We start from the raw sequence: 16,486 nt of genomic DNA on the forward strand, positions 1-16,486 counted from the left end.
CGGGAGGGTGTATAGGCAGAGGGGAGGGGTTACACTTTTTAAAGTGTAATACTTTGTGTGGCCTCCGGAGGCAGAAGCTATACACCCAATTGTCTGGGTCTCCCAATGGAGCGACAAAGAAATGTGAATTGTTTTTTATCTTATAAACTGACAACGTCTCCGAATTTCCAAGCAATACATTTTGTATTTTATTTTCTGAAAATGAGAAATGGTCAAAATAACAAAACAATGCATTGCTTTCAGACCTCAAATAATGCAAAGAAAACAAGTTCATAATCATTTAGAAACAACAATACTAATGTTTTACCTCAGGAAGAGTTCAGAAATCAATATTTTGTGGAATAACTATGACTTTTAATCACAGCTGTCATGCGTTTTGGCTGCTTTGACCAGTCTGTCACACTGGTTTTGGGTGACCTTATGCCACTCCTGGTGCAAAAATGTAATTAGTTCTTCTTTGTTTGATGGCTTGTGACTATCCATCTTCCTCTTGATTACATTCCAGAGGTTTTCAATGGGGTTCAGGTCTGGAGATTGGGCTGGCCATGACAGGGTTTTGATGTGGTGGTCCTTCATCCACACATTTATTGACCTAGCTCTGTGGCATTGACGCACTGTGTGTGTGTGGCGCTGTGTGTGTGTCTAATCTATATGTATGTATGTATGTATGTATGTATGTATGTATGTATGTATATATATATATAGATAGATAGATAGATAGATAGAGAGAGAGAGAGAGAGATCTATATGTAATTATAAGATCTCTTGCCTTTATTCTGTTAGGTTACATAGGAGAATCTTATATCCTTGTTCATTTTGCCCTAAAAATTCCCTCAAAAGCACCACTCCAGTGTTTTGTTTTTTTTGTTTTGTTTTTAAGTTCCCAACTAGACTTGCACCTTAAAGGGAAACTGTCACTTACTCCCTACGGGTTGGGTCTCTGATGGGCGTCAGTTGACTTGATCCGGTGCGATCTTACCCTGCTTCGTGTGGATGATGCATCCTACGTCAGCCACATTGTCCTCCATTGTGTTCCTGCGCAAGCTTCCCGGGTAAGACTTGTGATGGTATAAAATGTATAAGGACTACAGGGAGGCGATTTCTTGCAGCAATGAGGTGTCAGCTTGCCACAGTCCAGCAGAGATAATACTAAAAGCCGTGACATGGTTTCTGCCCCAATATTTGTCGGCATTAGCTTTTACTGAAGTGGCCCTTACTGATTTCATAACATTAAGACACTTATTTTTGGCACCAGACAGACACATTGAAAAGTACATACCTATGATGATGATAATAATAATAATAATAATAATAATAATAACAAAAGAATAGACTCATTTAAGCCACCTCTTAAAAAGGGGATGTCTCGTAAAGGGAGATTCCGCCTCTATGATGGATGGGAGTGCTGACGTTGGTGGGCCTAGTCCATCCATTCACTGATTGGTTAGTCATTTAAATGCCCGACGTCTATTGCTCAGGCACAAATAAGCATATTCAGAACATGAAGTCTGATACCAGACTAATCAGTGACTTTGATGTCACTTTGTAATTATAATCTACATTTAACACCTTTCTACTCCTAAAAATGCCAGTGAATGGACCCATCCTGTCATCTCCTATATTTCTCGGCACAGGATACTGAGGGTTACCCACCGATCAGTGGTGTACATGGCCACGCTGTTTATGTCTTTCTCCTCCTTTGCCTGGCTTTGTAATCCTTTGATGTTTTCCGTTAACTTCATCACTAGTTGTTCGGCCTTCCACCGCCGCTCTCGCTCCTGATCCAATTCCTGAACGAGCGCCTGCAGCGGAAGAGTAAATGTGAGTGGATTTATAATTAACAGTTTGTGGTACTTGTAGGACATCAGCTTACCCTGTACGTGGATTCTTCTACAGGTTGAGTAGTGGATCCTAGTGGAGCCTTTATACTTATTGAAGGTCTAGAAGTTCCTGACAGTTTGGCCTTGACGCGATCTGCGCTCTGCAATCTTTCTGAAGACAAGCTGCTTAGACTTTCAGCTTTCTTGAGAGGGCTAGGGTTTTTTTCTTTCCTTGTGCTTGGCCTTGGTACACTACAAGACAGTGAAATACCATTATGTAGCCTTACTATTAAAGGGTCTCTTCTTATCGCTCAGTGGCTAAAAAGTCTAGTGGGGGACAGAAAATGGCCACCGGCGTAAGCACATGAAATATGCTGTACCATAAACCACTTGTGGCTACAAATCTCTATAGGAAACATTGGACTTGTTTTGTTGCCAATGAAAGAAAACGTGAAGGGGATCTCCCTCTCGCTAGCATATATCTATAATTGGATATTTCTCTCTGTAATATATATACCGTATATACTCAAGTTTGTCGACTTTTTCAGCACATTTTTTTATGTTGAAAAAGACCCCCTTGGCTTAAACTCGGTGGAAAATGTGGCCGAGTCTTATATTTCTGATAAAAATTTCCGGGTCGGCGGGGCGGAGCGGGGTAATAGGGCGGAAGGTCGGCGATACTGTGGCTCAGGGGTATTGTGGTGGTGTCACGGATCAATAGGGTCAGCGATACTGGGGGCTCAGGGGTGTCACGGCGGGTGCCATTGAGCACACCCCACTGAACCTGCCAAAGGGCTGCGAGCTCTGTTGAGCCAGCCGGCAGTTGACGCGATAGACTGCTAGAATATGGCCTCCTGAGCAGTGACACCCCCGAGCCCAAAGTATTGCCGACCTTGCATCCTGTGACCCTCCTGAGCCACGGACACCCTCATCCTCCAAACACGCAGCATCGCCGACCCTGCCTCCTGAACTGCTGTACCACCACTGCCCTGCCGCCCTGGTGAGACACTCTAGCATTATAAGAAAGACCCTCATTTTAACACTAAAAATTATTTTTTTTCCAATTTTCCTCCTCTACATTTGGGTGTGTCTTTTTGTAGGCTTATACCCGAATCAATAGGTTTTCACAGTTTTTGTGGTAAAATTAGGGGCCTCGGCTTATATTCAGGTTGGCTTATATTTAAGTATATACGGTATATTACAGAGATAAATGGATTGTTATCTGTCCGTATTTCATATATATTATATACACTATATATTAGAGACAGATGTCAAGCAATATATCGTCATAATAATCTCAATTATGTATATATATATGTACATTATATATATTATATAAATATATAAATATAAATAAGCCTCAGCAGTATTAATTTGGGTGGCCTTGCTCTTTCTCCCTCCAATTTTTACCCCCCCCCATTGACTTTTATAGGCAGATGTGATTTAGTCCTTCACTGCAGACAGATCAGTAGACATATTTGAGCAGTTTATATAGATTATTGCTCATTGCAGGAGAAAACAACTAACATTTCTGTTTCCTAGAATACAGTAGGTGACATTAATAGCTAGATTTGACTGAGTAGTGGTCCCTATTCTTTGTACTGTGTAACAATATATCCAGGTATCAAGGGTTAGAAATGCCAAAAATAATCACCAAAAGAAGGATTTTTGTGTACTCACCGTAAAATCTCTTTCTCTGAGTCTTCATTGGGGGACACAGGACCATGGGTGTATGCTGCTGTGACTAGGAGGCGGACACTAAGTGAACATAAAAAGAGTTAGCTCCTCCCTGGCAGTGTACACCCCGAGCCGGAGGCGGGACTAAGCCAGTTTTGTGCAAAAGCAGTAGTAGGAGAGACCTGAACAACCATAACTAAACAATGTAATACAAGAGAAAATGTGTGGTGAAAAAACACAGTGCCTTATGGGCACGTAAATATATAGTAGCCGAATGGAAACAAAGGTGACCCGCAAACAACATCGGGAAACATCCGGTAAATGAAGACCTCACAATCCAAACAGGGTGGGTGCTGTGTCCCCCAATGAAGACTCAGAAAGAGATTTTATGGTGAGTACACAAAAATCCTTCTTTCTCTATCGCTTTCATTGGGGGACACAGGACCACGGGACGTCCAAAAGTCCCTGGGTGGGTACATAAGCCGTCCTACAGATCCAAAACAAACGCACAAATTCTGTAGGAACGCTCTGTACAAATGTTTGCTACCTTTTTTAGAGGTGTGCGACGGCCGTCTGCAACACCTTTCTCCCAAGGCAGGCATCTGCTGATGCCTGGGTGTGGACCTTGTAAAACCTGGTGAAGGTATGAAGACTGGACCACGTTGCGGCTTTGCAGACTTGCTCGGCTGAAGCCTGGTGCCTGATTGCCCAAGACGCCCCAACTGCACGGGTGGAATGGGCTCTTACTCCCCTCGGAGGGGACTTGTCCCTAATTCGGTAGGACTCCAAAATGGCTGACCTGATCCATCTGGCAATGGTAGCCTTGGACGCCGGCATGCCCTTCTTGGAACCAGAAGGCAAGACGAACAGGTTGTCTCATTTGCGGAAAGGCGCAGTTCTCGAGACGTAAGTCCTGAGCACTCGTACTAAGTCCAGAGTGTGTAGTGACCTTTCCAAGGAGCGAGTGGGTGCCGGACAAAAAGATGGAAGCACGATATCCTCATTCAGGTGAAAAGGAGACACCACCTTCGGCAGGAACTCCGGAGACGGACGCAGGACAACCTTGTCCTGGTGAAAAACAAGAAAAGGTGAACGGCACGAAAGAGCTGCCAGTTCAGACGTTCTCCTGATTGAAGTGACTGCCACCAAAAAGATCACTTTCCAGGATAAGTGTGAGAATGAAGATTCTTTGAGCGGTTCAAATGGAGCCAGTTGGAGGGATCCTAAAAACAGATTAAGATCCCATGGTTCTAGCGGGGCCCGATAGGGCGGATTCAGATGAGGGCGGATTCAGATGAGCGACACCTTGGATGAACGTCTTGACCTGCGGACATGATGCTAGATTTCTTTGGAAAAGAACAGACAAAGCCGACACCTGCCCCTTGATGGTTGCCAGCGAGAGACCCGCTTGCAACCCTGCCTGAAGGAACGCTAGAAGCGTCGGTATTGACAGAACTAGCGGGGAGAGATTTCCATTGACCTCGCACCACTGAAAAAAAGGCCCTCCAGGTGCGGTAGTAGATCTTTGAAGATGAAGGCTTTCGAGCCCTAATCATAGTCTGAATCACTTCTGGAGCAAATCCTGACTGGGCTAACAGCCAGGATTCAAGAGCCATGCCGTCAAATTGAGAACCCCTGAATTTTGATGGAAGAGCGGACCTTGAGACAGCAGGTCTGGCCGATCTGGAAGCCGCCATGGGGTGTCTGCGACGAGCTGTGCGAGTTCTGCGAACCATGCTCGCCTGGGCCATTCTGGAGCGATGAGAATCCCCGGAATGCCCTCTGCCTTGATTTTCTTGAGGACTCTTGGGATCAGTGGCAGCGGCGGAAAGATGAACGGTAGTCTGAACTGATTCCACGGAAGAATGAGGGCGTCGACTCCTAGCGCCTGCTGGTTGTGGTAGCGGGATATAAACTGTGGGACTTGATTGTTGAACCGCGAGGCCATCAGGTCCACATCCGGAGTCCCCCACCTGTGGCAAATCTGCTCGAAAACCTCTCTGTTGAGAGACCATTCGCCCGACGCCAGACCCGGTCTGCTGAGGTAGTCGGCCGCCCAGTTTTCCGCGCCGGGGATATGTACCGCGGAGATCCTGGCGTTGTGAGACTGTCCACTGTATGATCCTCTTCACCTCTCTCATCGCCATGACGCTCCTTGTGCCGCCCTGATGATTGATGTATGCCACCGCCGTGGCGTTGTCCGATGGTATCCTGATCGGAGACCCTTGGAGAAGGCGTTGAAAAACTTGCAGGGCTCGTAGGACTGCTCTGATCTTCAAAACATTGATCGGGAGCCGGCTTTCCTGGTAGGACCACTGACAGTGGGCCGTGTGTTGACGGAAGACCGCTCCCCAGCCCAGGAGGCTGGCATCGGTGGTGACTGTCTTCCAGTGCATCGGTAAGAACGACGTTCCTTTGACAAGATTCTGGCTGTTGGTCCACCAGCGCAGCGAGTGGCGGACTTTCGGGGACAAATGTATCTTGCGATCCAAGGTGAATAGAGACTTGTCCCAATTATGCAGCAGGAATAGCTGAAGAGGGCGAAGGTGGAAGCGGGCAAACGGAACCGCCTCTATTGCCGCCACCATCCGACCGAGGGCCCTCATACCAAATCGTATGGACACCGCTCTGGAGTGGTGGAGGGTCTGGACGTCTTTCCGGAGGGAGACAATCTTTTCCTGTGGAAGGAACACGCGTCCTTGGATGGTATTGAACTCCATGCCTAGGAAGGTAATCCGGCGAGCCGGGGTCAACGAGGACTTCTTCCGATTGATGAGCCAACCGAGACGGGATAGTGTCGATGGTGACCTGGACACTTAGACGACAGTCGTTGAAAGAGGACCCTTTGATCAGTAAGTCGTCCAGGTATGGAATTACCAAAACACCTCTGGAGTGTAGGATCGACATGGCAGCAGCCATGACTTTCGTGAACACTCGAGGCGCAGACGCAAGACCAAACGGTAGGGCAGTGAACTGATAATGATCGTGTGCTACGGCAAAGCGTAGGAATCTTTGATGCTGGTGTGCAATCGGGATATGGAGATATGCGTCCTGTATGTCCAGAGAGGCGAAGAATTTGCCGACCTCCATAGAGGCAATCACCGATCGGAGGGACTCCATGCAAAATCTTCGGGTTCTGACGTACCTGTTGAGGATCTTGAGGTCGAGAACAGGGCGCACAGTGCCATCCTTCTTGGGGACAACGAAGAGGTTGGAGTAAACTCCCCTGAACCGTTCCGAATCTGGAACCGGAATCACGACCCCTGAGCGGTGCAGAGATTCGATGGCGCGAAAAAAGGGGCGAGCTCGCGCGTCCGACTCGGGAGGATGGGAAAGGAAAAAACGGCTTGGAGGAATTGACGTAAACTCTATCTTGTAACCCGAGAGTAGGATTTCTCTGACCCAAGCGTCTGTGATCAAGGGGAGCCAGACGTGTTGGAACAGAGAAAGGCGCCCCCCCACCTGGTCTGCGCTGATGCGCGAAGACCAGGAGTCATTTGGAGGAGTATCGCTGAGATCTAGATGCTGGTTTGGTAGGCTGGCGTGGTCTGGAACGCCAGGAGGGATTTGTTTTGAAAGACGGGTTCTTCCTGCTTCTCTGCGGGGATCTGTTCCTCCTAGGCTGTGCCGGGAAACTGAAGCTGCGAAAGGGGCGAAAACCTGAGGTCGGCTGGCGGCGTGGGAAACGCCTTGGCCTCAGCTGTGGAAGGGAGGTGCTCTTTCCTCCCGTAGCCTCGGCGATAATCTGATTGAGCCTGTCCCCAAACAGTCGGCCTCCTGCAAACGGGAGGGCGGTAAGTGATTTCTTTGAAGCCGTGTCTGCATTCCAGGCACTGAGCCAGACCGCTCAACGGATTGCCACCGTGTTGCTGGCCGCTTGTGCTGCGCAATTGGCTGTAGACAGAGATGCGTTAATGATGTACTCACCCCCCAGGGCAATCTGTGCAGCCATGTTGATGAGCTCGGGATCGCCAGACTGCGAGCGAAGTCTTCTGCGGAGGGTGTCGGCCCAGGTCACCTTGGCCTTAGCTACCCATACGGCGGCGAAGGCCGGAGACAGGGCCGCGCCTGCCGCCTCAAAAGCCGAACGGGCGAATCTCTCGATGTTCTGGTCCGTGGCATCATGGAGCGATGTTCCCTGCGGCAGGGATAGAACTGTATGCGAGGCCAGACGGGAGACCGGAGGGTCGACCACCGGTGAGCCCGCCCATTCCTTCCTGAGATCCTCGGGGAAGGGATAGTGTAAATCAATCGACTTACTATTGTTGAACGTCTTGTCCGGTTGCTGTCTGTGCTTGCTTAAGATCTCGGCGAACTCCGGATGATCGCAGAAATACCTGTGAACACGCTTAAGTCGTTTGAAAGATACCTGTGAGCTCTGGGTGGTGGCAGAGTCAGGTTGTAGCTTCAGCGTCGTATTCACCGCGTCGACCAGGCTGTCTACCATGCGCCTGACATCGGCTGCCTGATCCGAATCCATACGAGAGGCTGCATCCGACTCTTCCCCTGAATCATCACACGGTCTCGGAGACGAGTGGCCCTCGGGCCTTGGAGGGGAGAGGGACCTCTGGAAGGAATTGGAAGACGAGACCGTGCGGGTCCGCTTCCGCGCTCTAGTAGTCGGTTCTGGGTCAGACCGACTGTCATCCTGCGACGGCTGGACCTGCGGGGCCTGGCTGAGCGTAGGGAGCGACTGCAAAGCCTGCGCGATGGTCAGAGACGCCCTCGACAGGGAATCCACCGACTGGGAGAAAGAAGTCAGCCACTCCGGGGGAGGGAGCGCGTTGGGGGTCGGTGCATCCTGTACTGCTGTAGTAGCGAGTGGGATGGGGGTGCCGGCGGCATCTGGGGCAATTTGCGTGGTCTGTGGGTCAGGGACGCAAGCTGCGCAGAGGGGGGTAGCCTGGCCTTGGGAGAATTTTACATTGCAGGACGAGCACGCAAAATGCATTATGAAAGGGACCTGTTTGGATCGGGAAGGCTTAGAGTTAGGCATGGCTGCTCAGGGGGCTCCTACTACAGACACTAGGGAGGAGACAGGAGATAGGAGGAAAAAAGTGAGGAGAAAAAAGTGTAAGAAAAGTTGCTGGTCCTAATCAGAAACAGCACTCACCCAGGCCTGTGTCCTCCCCGGGTCAGCAGGAGGCTCAGAGTAGCAGGGGGCAGCCACCGGAAAATAGATGCTGTTGCTCAGTGGCCTGCCTGTGCTGAGGTGGGCCGTTTGCAAGAAAACGCGGGCTTTTGCCTCTTTTTTTTTTCTTTTTTTTTACTGAGGGGGCGTGCTAGGGATGAGCTCTGCTGTTGCTGGGCAGAAAAGGCGAGGGGCGGGCCAGGAAGGCGCGCGCGCAAACGGGGGGGGGGGGGGGGGGGCGCTCCGGCCTAAGGCCCGAAGCCGGGGACTAAATTTGTGAGCAGCGGCCGCCGGGAGCGCAGCGCTGCGCGCGGAGCACAGCTTATCTGCATCCCTGCGCGGTGTCCAGAGCCCTGGGTCCCATCCTGGCTGCTGAGGCCCCCGGTGAGTGCAGGCTGATGCTGGCAAGTGCCAGGGGAGGCTGCTAGAGGGTTGTGGGGGAGACTGCAGAGCGCTCCTGCGCTGCAGTGTGTGATCCTTTGCCTGGGCCCAGTGAAACAGGGGAAAACGCTGGGGGAGGCCTGGTGCTGTGAGCGCTCCTGCGCTTGCGATGTTTCCTCGCCGTCTCCACCCGAAACACCCCTTGGGACGGTACCATAGGGGTCGACGGGGAGTGAGCCCATAAACCATAAATGTGTGGGACCCCAATCAGCCCCTGGGGTGGTACCATGGGGCCGGAGGGAGATAAAGGCTGGTGTCTTGAGCCTCAAGGAACCCTGGGGACGATACCCTGTAGGGAAGGAGCAGGCGAGGATACTCTCTGATGCAGGATCTTTAACCCTGCAGAAGAGATAAAAAGCGTAAAAAAGGATGAGAACGCTGAGCGGCGCCGTATAGGATGAAAAAACGGAAAAAAAAGGAATAGCCTAGGCTGAGGTTGGCCCACAGAGATATGGGCCCACATCAGCCTCCTACGACACTAAGCAAAAAACTGGCTTAGTCCCGCCTCCGGCTCGGGGTGTACACTGCCAGGGAGGAGCTAACTCTTTATGTTCACTTAGTGTCAGCCTCCTAGTTACAGCAGCATACACCCATGGTCCTGTGTCCCCCAATGAAAGCGATAGAGAAAAAAAAACAACCTACATAAACTTACTAGTATACCTGCTTAAAGATTTTGTCTTGCTTTTTTGAAGACTGTGGGACTTTGGGGTATGGCTGTTCTTTCGAGCGCTGGGGATTTTGCTCCTTTTTGCTATAGAGTTTTTCACATTCTCTTTGCTGCTTTCACAGTCGCTCTCTGTTGTGAGGTCAGTGTCTCTCTTCGGTTTCAATATTATTTCTTCCCTCTCAGTTTTGGCATTGGAAGTCTGTAATATATAAATGAAAAGTCTCAAAATATGAACAGAAGAAAGATCTGTGTGTGTTGTCCATCATAATGAATTCTGCTCTCAAACCTTCAGAAGCTCCGATATCTGATCTTCTAACTTCTTAATCCTCATTTCTCGCAGCATGTTGTTGGCATCTTGATTTTTCATAAATTCTTGCTCAGAAGAAGAAGTAATATCCGTATAGCTACTTTTATATCCTGAGCCAGAGGTAACAGGTCGCTTTCGGTACTGAGATAAAACCTTATCAATTTGCGGAGTTACGACTGGAACATTTGTAGAATCCTAATGAAATAAATGAAAATATTAATACAAGGAAAGTTAACTGCTTGTGGACAGTCTAACAACTTAAAACGCCATGCTGGTCCGTGTATAACTCACAAATTACTTTTGGAGATTGTGCAGCTTCAGAAACGGGATGTCTGTTACCAATCCAGACTCCTCATAGGGAAAGCAGAAATTGCTCATTACCATCCCTGCCTTATGGATCACTGTATACACACACAGCGCTGAACAAGAGCTGTGTATACAATTTAGGAAACACTCACATTGCTTCCTTCTCCAGACCCCACAGCCAAACTGGTTTGTCAGTCTCCGCAAGGAGAAAAGTTTCCCCCTTAGACCCCTTCTCCAGACCCAACATTTATGTGTGGAGCAAGAGCCTATTGGCCTAACAGTCTTAGATCAGCTTTGGAGCGCAGGCATGAAGCAAACTGTCATGTAACTGGGTTTAATATGCTGGACCAAGTTACAGGGGAACTCCGAAATAGAGATGAGCAGACCTGTGGAAGTTTGGTTCAGCTGGACTTTAAATCAAGTTCAGTTAGGGACTAGAACTTGATCTGAACTTCAATGTAAGTCAATGATTGGGCAGTTTGGCTCTTCACCCACATGAAGGCAGCCATAAACAGATCACTTGCAGGGGTACGAAGGAAAGAAAAATAAAAACAAAAAAGAAAACATGTCTGATACATAAAAGTAATTGCTACGGAAAGGTAAAATGTGACAAATATACATTAAGACAGTACAAATAAAAATGACACATATTATGGCCACAGTTACCACAAAAATAAAGGCAAAATTTATTTGAATGTGAGGAAAAAAACGGATTTTTGTGTACTCACCGTAAAATCGTTTTCTCTTAGCCATCATTGGGGGACTCAGGACCATGGGTGTTATGCTGCCTATCCATAGGAAGACACTAAGTAGATGCAAAGAGGTTAGCTCCTCCCCTGCAGTATACACGCCCTGGCTCAGCCAGGCTACTTCAGTTTTAGTACACAAGCAGTAGGAGAACAAGTAACAAAAAACTTGAGTGAATACTCATAACATAAAAGTACTGAGAGAGAAAAAAGCTAAGGCCCAACAGGGCAACAGGGAGGGTGCTGTGTCCCCCAATGATGGCTAAGAGAAAACGATTTTACGGTGAGTACACAAAAATCCGTTTTTCTCTGACGCCTCATTGGGGGACACAGGACCATGGGACGTCCTAAAGCAGTCCCTGGGTGGGTAAGCAAACAACGCAACCCAAGGACTAAGAACCAGTCCCAGATAGCCAGGAGCGCCTACTGAGATAGGTGCTCCACGATCGTTTGCAGAATTTTCCTACCTAGGTTCGCCTCAGCCAAAGCCTGGGTATGGACTCGGTAATGCTTTGAAACAGTATGTAGGCAAGACCAGGTCGCAGCCTTACACCCCTGTTCCACTGAAGCCTGATGCCCAAGAGGCGCCAACTGCTCGCATGGAATAAGTCCGCAGCCCACTAGGAATGGGCTTGAGTTTCAAGTGGTAGACCTCCTGGATCGCAGAGCGAATCCAGCGAGCCAGCGTTGCCTATGAAGCTGCCTCTCCTTTCTTAGGCCTTTCAGGAATGACGAACAAGGAGTCCATGTTCCTAAAGGGGCTGTCCTGGGTACGTAATATCTGAGAGCCCTCAAGGTCTAGCGAATATAGGAACCTTTCCACCCTATGGACTGGGTGTGGACAAAGAAGGGAATTTTGTTACTTACCGTAAATTCCTTTTCTTCTAGCTCCTATTGGGAGACCCAGACGATTGGGTGTATAGCTACTGCCTCCGGAGGCCACACAAAGCATTACACTAAAAAGTGTAAGGCCCCTCCCCTTCTGGCTATACACCCCCAGTGGGATCACTGGCTCACCAGTTTTAGTGCAAAAGCAAGAAGGAGGAAAGCCAATAACTTGGTTAAACAAATTCACTCCGAGTAACATCGGAGAACTGAAAAACCGTTCAACATGAACAACATGTGTACCCGAAAAAACCCAAAAATCCCGAAGGACAACAGGGCGGGTGCTGGGTCTCCCAATAGGAGCTAGAAGAAAAGGAATTTACGGTAAGTAACAAAATTCCCTTCTTCTTCGGCGCTCCATTGGGAGACCCAGACGATTGGGACGTCCAAAAGCTGTCCCTGGGTGGGTAAAGAAATACCTCATGTTAGAGCTGCGAAGACAGCCCTCCCCTACGGGGAGGCAACTGCCGCCTGCAGGACTCTACTACCTAGGCTGGCGTTCGCCGAAGCATAGGTATGCACCTGATAATGTTTGGTGAAAGTGTGCAGACTCGACCAGGTAGCTGCCTGGCACACCTGTTGAGCCGTAGCCTGGTGTCGCAATGCCCAGGACGCACCCACGGCTCTGGTAGAATGGGCCTTCAGCCCTGATGGAACCGGAAGCCCAGCAGAACGGTAGGCTTCAAGAATTGGTTCTTTGATCCATCGAGCCAGGGTGGCCTTAGAAGCCTGCGACCCTTTGCGCTTACCAGCGACAAGGACAAAGAGTGCATCCGAACGGCGCAGGGGCGCCGTGCGGGAAATGTAGATTCTGAGTGCTCTCACCAGATCTAACAAATGTAAATCCTTCTCATACCGATGAACTGCATGAGGACAAAACGAAGGCAAAGAGATATCCTGATTAAGATGAAAAGAGGATACCACCTTCGGTAGAAACTCCTGAATGGGGCGCAGCACTACCTTGTCCTGGTGGAAGACCAGGAAGGGAGCCTTGGAAGACAGCGCTGCTAGCTCAGACACTCTCCGAAGAGATGTGATCGCTACCAGAAAAGCCACTTTCTGTGATAGTCTAGAAAGTGAAACCTCCCTCAGAGGCTCGAAGGGCGGCTTCTGGAGGGCAACTAGTACCCTGTTCAGATCCCATGGATCTAACGGCCGCTTGTACGGGGGTACAATATGACAAACCCCCTGCAGGAACGTGCGCACCTTAGGAAGTCGTGCTAGACGCTTCTGAAAAAAGACGGATAGCGCCGAGACTTGCCCTTTAAGGGAGCCGAGCGACAAACCTTTTTCTAACCCAGATTGCAGGAAAGAAAGAAAGGTAGGCAATGCAAATGGCCAGGGAGACACTCCCTGAGCAGAGCACCAGGATAAGAATATCCTCCACGTTCTGTGGTAGATCTTAGCGGACGTGGGCTTCCTAGCCTGTCTCATGGTGGCAACGACCCCTTGGGATAATCCTGAAGACCCTAGGATCCAGGACTCAATGGCCACACAGTCAGGTTCAGGGCCGCAGAATTCCGATGGAAAAACGGCCCTTGGGACAGTAAGTCTGGTCGGTCTGGTAGTGCCCACGGTTGGCCGACCGTGAGATGCCACAGATCCGGATACCACGCCCTCCTTGGCCAGTCTGGGGCGACGAGTATGACGCGGCTGCAGTCGGATCTCATCTTGCGTAGCACTCTGGGCAAGAGTGCCAGAGGTGGAAACACATAAGGGAGCCGGAACTGCGACCAATCTTGCACTAAGGCGTCTGCCACCAGAGCTCTGTGATCGCGGGACCGTGCTATGAAGGTTGGGACCATGTTGTTGTGCCTGGACGCCATTAGGTCGACGTCCGGCCTTCCCCAGCGGCTACAGATTTCCTGAACCACGTCCGGGTGAAGGGACCATTCCCCTGCGTCCATGCCCTGGCGGCTGAGGAAGTCTGCTTCCCAGTTTTCTACGCCGGGGATGTGAACTGCGGATACGGTGGAGGCCGTGGCTTCCACCCACATCATAATCCGCCGGACTTCCTGGAAGGCTTGCCGACTGCGTGTCCCCCCTGGTGATTGATGTATGCCACCGCTGTGGAGTTGTCCGATTGAATTCGGATCTGCTTTCCTTCCAGCCACTGTTGGAAGGCTAGTAGGGCAAGATACACTGCTCTGATTTTCAGAACATTGATCTGAAGGGTGGACTCCTGCTGAGTCCACGTACCCTGAGCCCTGTGGTGGAGAAACACTGCTCCCCACCCTGACAGACTCGCGTCTGTCGTGACTACCGCCCAAGACGGTGGTAGGAAGGATCTTCCCTGTGATAATGAGGTGGGAAGAAGCCACCATTGCAGAGAGTCCTTGGCCGTCTGTGAAAGGGATACTTTCCTGTTCAGGGATGTTGACTTCCCGTCCCATTGGCGGAGAATGTCCCAATAAAGAGGACGCAGATGAAACTGCGCAAACGGAACCGCCTCCATTGCCGCCACCATCTTCCCGAGGAAGTGCATGAGGCGTCTTAAGGAGTGCGACTGACCGTGACGGAGAGTCTGCACCCCGGTCTGTAGTGACCGCCGCTTGTCCAGCGGAAGCTTCACTAGCGCTGAGAGGGTATGAAACTCCATGCCAAGATACGTTAGTGATTGGGTCGGTGACAGGTTTGACTTTGAGAAGTTGATGATCCACCCGAACGTCTGGAGAGTCTCCAGCGCAACATTCAGGCTGAGTTGGCATGCCTCTTGAGAGGGTGCCTTGACAAGTAGATCGTCCAAGTAAGGGATCACAGAGTGTCCCTGTGAGTGCAAGACTGCTACCACTGCCGCCATGACCTTGGTGAACACCCGTGGGGCTGTCGCCAGACCAAATGGCAGAGCTACGAACTGGAGATGTTCGTCTCCTATCACAAAACGTAGAAAACGTTGGTGCTCTGTAGCAATCGGCACGTGGAGATAAGCATCTTTGATGTCTATTGATGCTAGGAAATTTCCTTGAGACATTGAGGCAATGACGGAGCGGAGGGTTTCATCCGGAACCGCCTGGCCTCCACGTGCTTGTTGAGCAGTTTTGGGTCCAGAACGGAACGGAAAGAGCCGTCCTTTTTTGGCACCACAACCAGATTGGAGGAAAACCGTGTCTTGTTCCTGAAGAGGAACAGGGATTACCACTCCTTCTGCCTGCAGAAGAGCATCGGCTCGGTGGGGAGGTGGGGACGTTCTGAAGAATCGAGTCGGAGGACGAGAACAGAACTCTGTCCTGTGCACGTGGGCACAATGTCCCTCACCCACCGGTCTGTGACCTGTGGCAGCTAAATGTCGCCAAAGGCGAGCGAGTCTGCCATCAACCGCGGATGCGGAGAGATGAGAGAGCTGAGAGTCATGAGGAGACCGCCTTGGTAGCGGTTCCTCCGGCTGCCTTCCTTGGGCGTGATTGAGCCCCCGGAAGCTGAGCCCCTCTGAGGCTTTTCAGCTCTTTTGGACGAGGACAATTGGGACCTGCCCGAGCTTGGGAAGGACCGAAACCTCGACTGTCCTTCCAGGACAGCATTAATAGGGTAAGTCGCAATGCAGACATTGCGAGGTTACGGACGCCCCTGCGGCACAAATGTACATATGCTCAAGACCAGCTGTGCAAGAACAGCTGAAAAGCTTAGGGTGCCCATACGGCTGTAAATGCCGGAGCAACCGACACGCCGATAGCCTCATAGACAGATTTCAACCAGAGTCCATCTGTCTAGCATCTTTAAGTGAAGTCCCATCTCCACTGCAACTATGCTCTAGCCGCAAGCCTGGAGATTGGAGAATCCACCTTTGGACCCTGGGTCCCGCGCTTGACCACGTCAGGGGGAAAAGGATAACGTGTATCCTTAATACGTTTGGGGAAAACGCTTATCTGGTAAGCGTGGTGTTCCTGGACTGCTTCTCTGAAGTCAGCGTGGCCAGAAAAATACTCAATATACGTTTGAGCTACTGAAATGGGACTTCTCCTGCTGTGAAGCTGACTCCTCCGCTGGGGGAGCTGAGGGAGAAAGATCCAACATTCCATTGATGGACGCTATAGGATCATTCCTTATGGCGTCACCATCCGGTGTATCCGGATTGAGAGCGGTGTCAGGATCAAAGTCCTGATGAGCTACGTCTGCCTCATCATACAGAGAGCCTCCTGGGACCCCCCCGGAGCACCGATTTTATTCCAAATGAGGGTGGCCAGGGAGCAATGATCCAGATTGCCCATGGCCTGTCCGGACTGCAAGTCTCTATCCCATTGCAACTCCATCCCTGTCCTTGGACAGGGTTGACAGGTGGTTCCTTTGGCCACGTCTAGTAGAGACCCCGGCTGACCAAGTGCTACAGGGGAGCATTGCACACAATGGGGTTCAGTGCCATGGAACAGTATCACATGCAGTAAAAACAGCATCGAAAGCCTGTGTTGCTTATATGCTGCTGCCGGCTAGCCATCTAGGATATAGAGCCAAGAATGGCGACCGTACAGTGCAATGTATAGCATACAAGCATAAAGTACAAATGAACACTGC

General features: G+C 50.3%; 1 protein-coding gene across 3 annotated transcripts in view; it reads right to left on the reverse strand.

Annotated features, from left to right (window-relative positions):
- The window catches only part of LRRCC1 (leucine rich repeat and coiled-coil centrosomal protein 1), a 192,252-nt gene that overhangs the window by 106,280 nt on the left and 69,486 nt on the right, over window positions 1–16,486 (reverse strand). For all 3 annotated transcript variants that reach the window (XR_012754666.1, XM_075353129.1, XM_075353130.1), the window contains exons 7-10: window positions 10,023–10,238; window positions 9,730–9,935; window positions 1,874–2,072; window positions 1,654–1,802 (exon numbers count right to left, since the gene is read on the reverse strand). Coding sequence is in view for 2 of the 3 variants with exons in the window: in XM_075353129.1 (XP_075209244.1) it covers window positions 1,654–1,802; window positions 1,874–2,072; window positions 9,730–9,935; window positions 10,023–10,238 (770 nt within the window). In the remaining variant the exon portion in view is untranslated. The remainder of the gene's footprint in view (window positions 1–1,653; window positions 1,803–1,873; window positions 2,073–9,729; window positions 9,936–10,022; window positions 10,239–16,486) is intronic.

This window comes from Anomaloglossus baeobatrachus, chromosome 6 (assembly GCF_048569485.1).
Source record: "Anomaloglossus baeobatrachus isolate aAnoBae1 chromosome 6, aAnoBae1.hap1, whole genome shotgun sequence".
Classification (NCBI taxonomy): Eukaryota; Metazoa; Chordata; class Amphibia; order Anura; family Aromobatidae; genus Anomaloglossus; species Anomaloglossus baeobatrachus.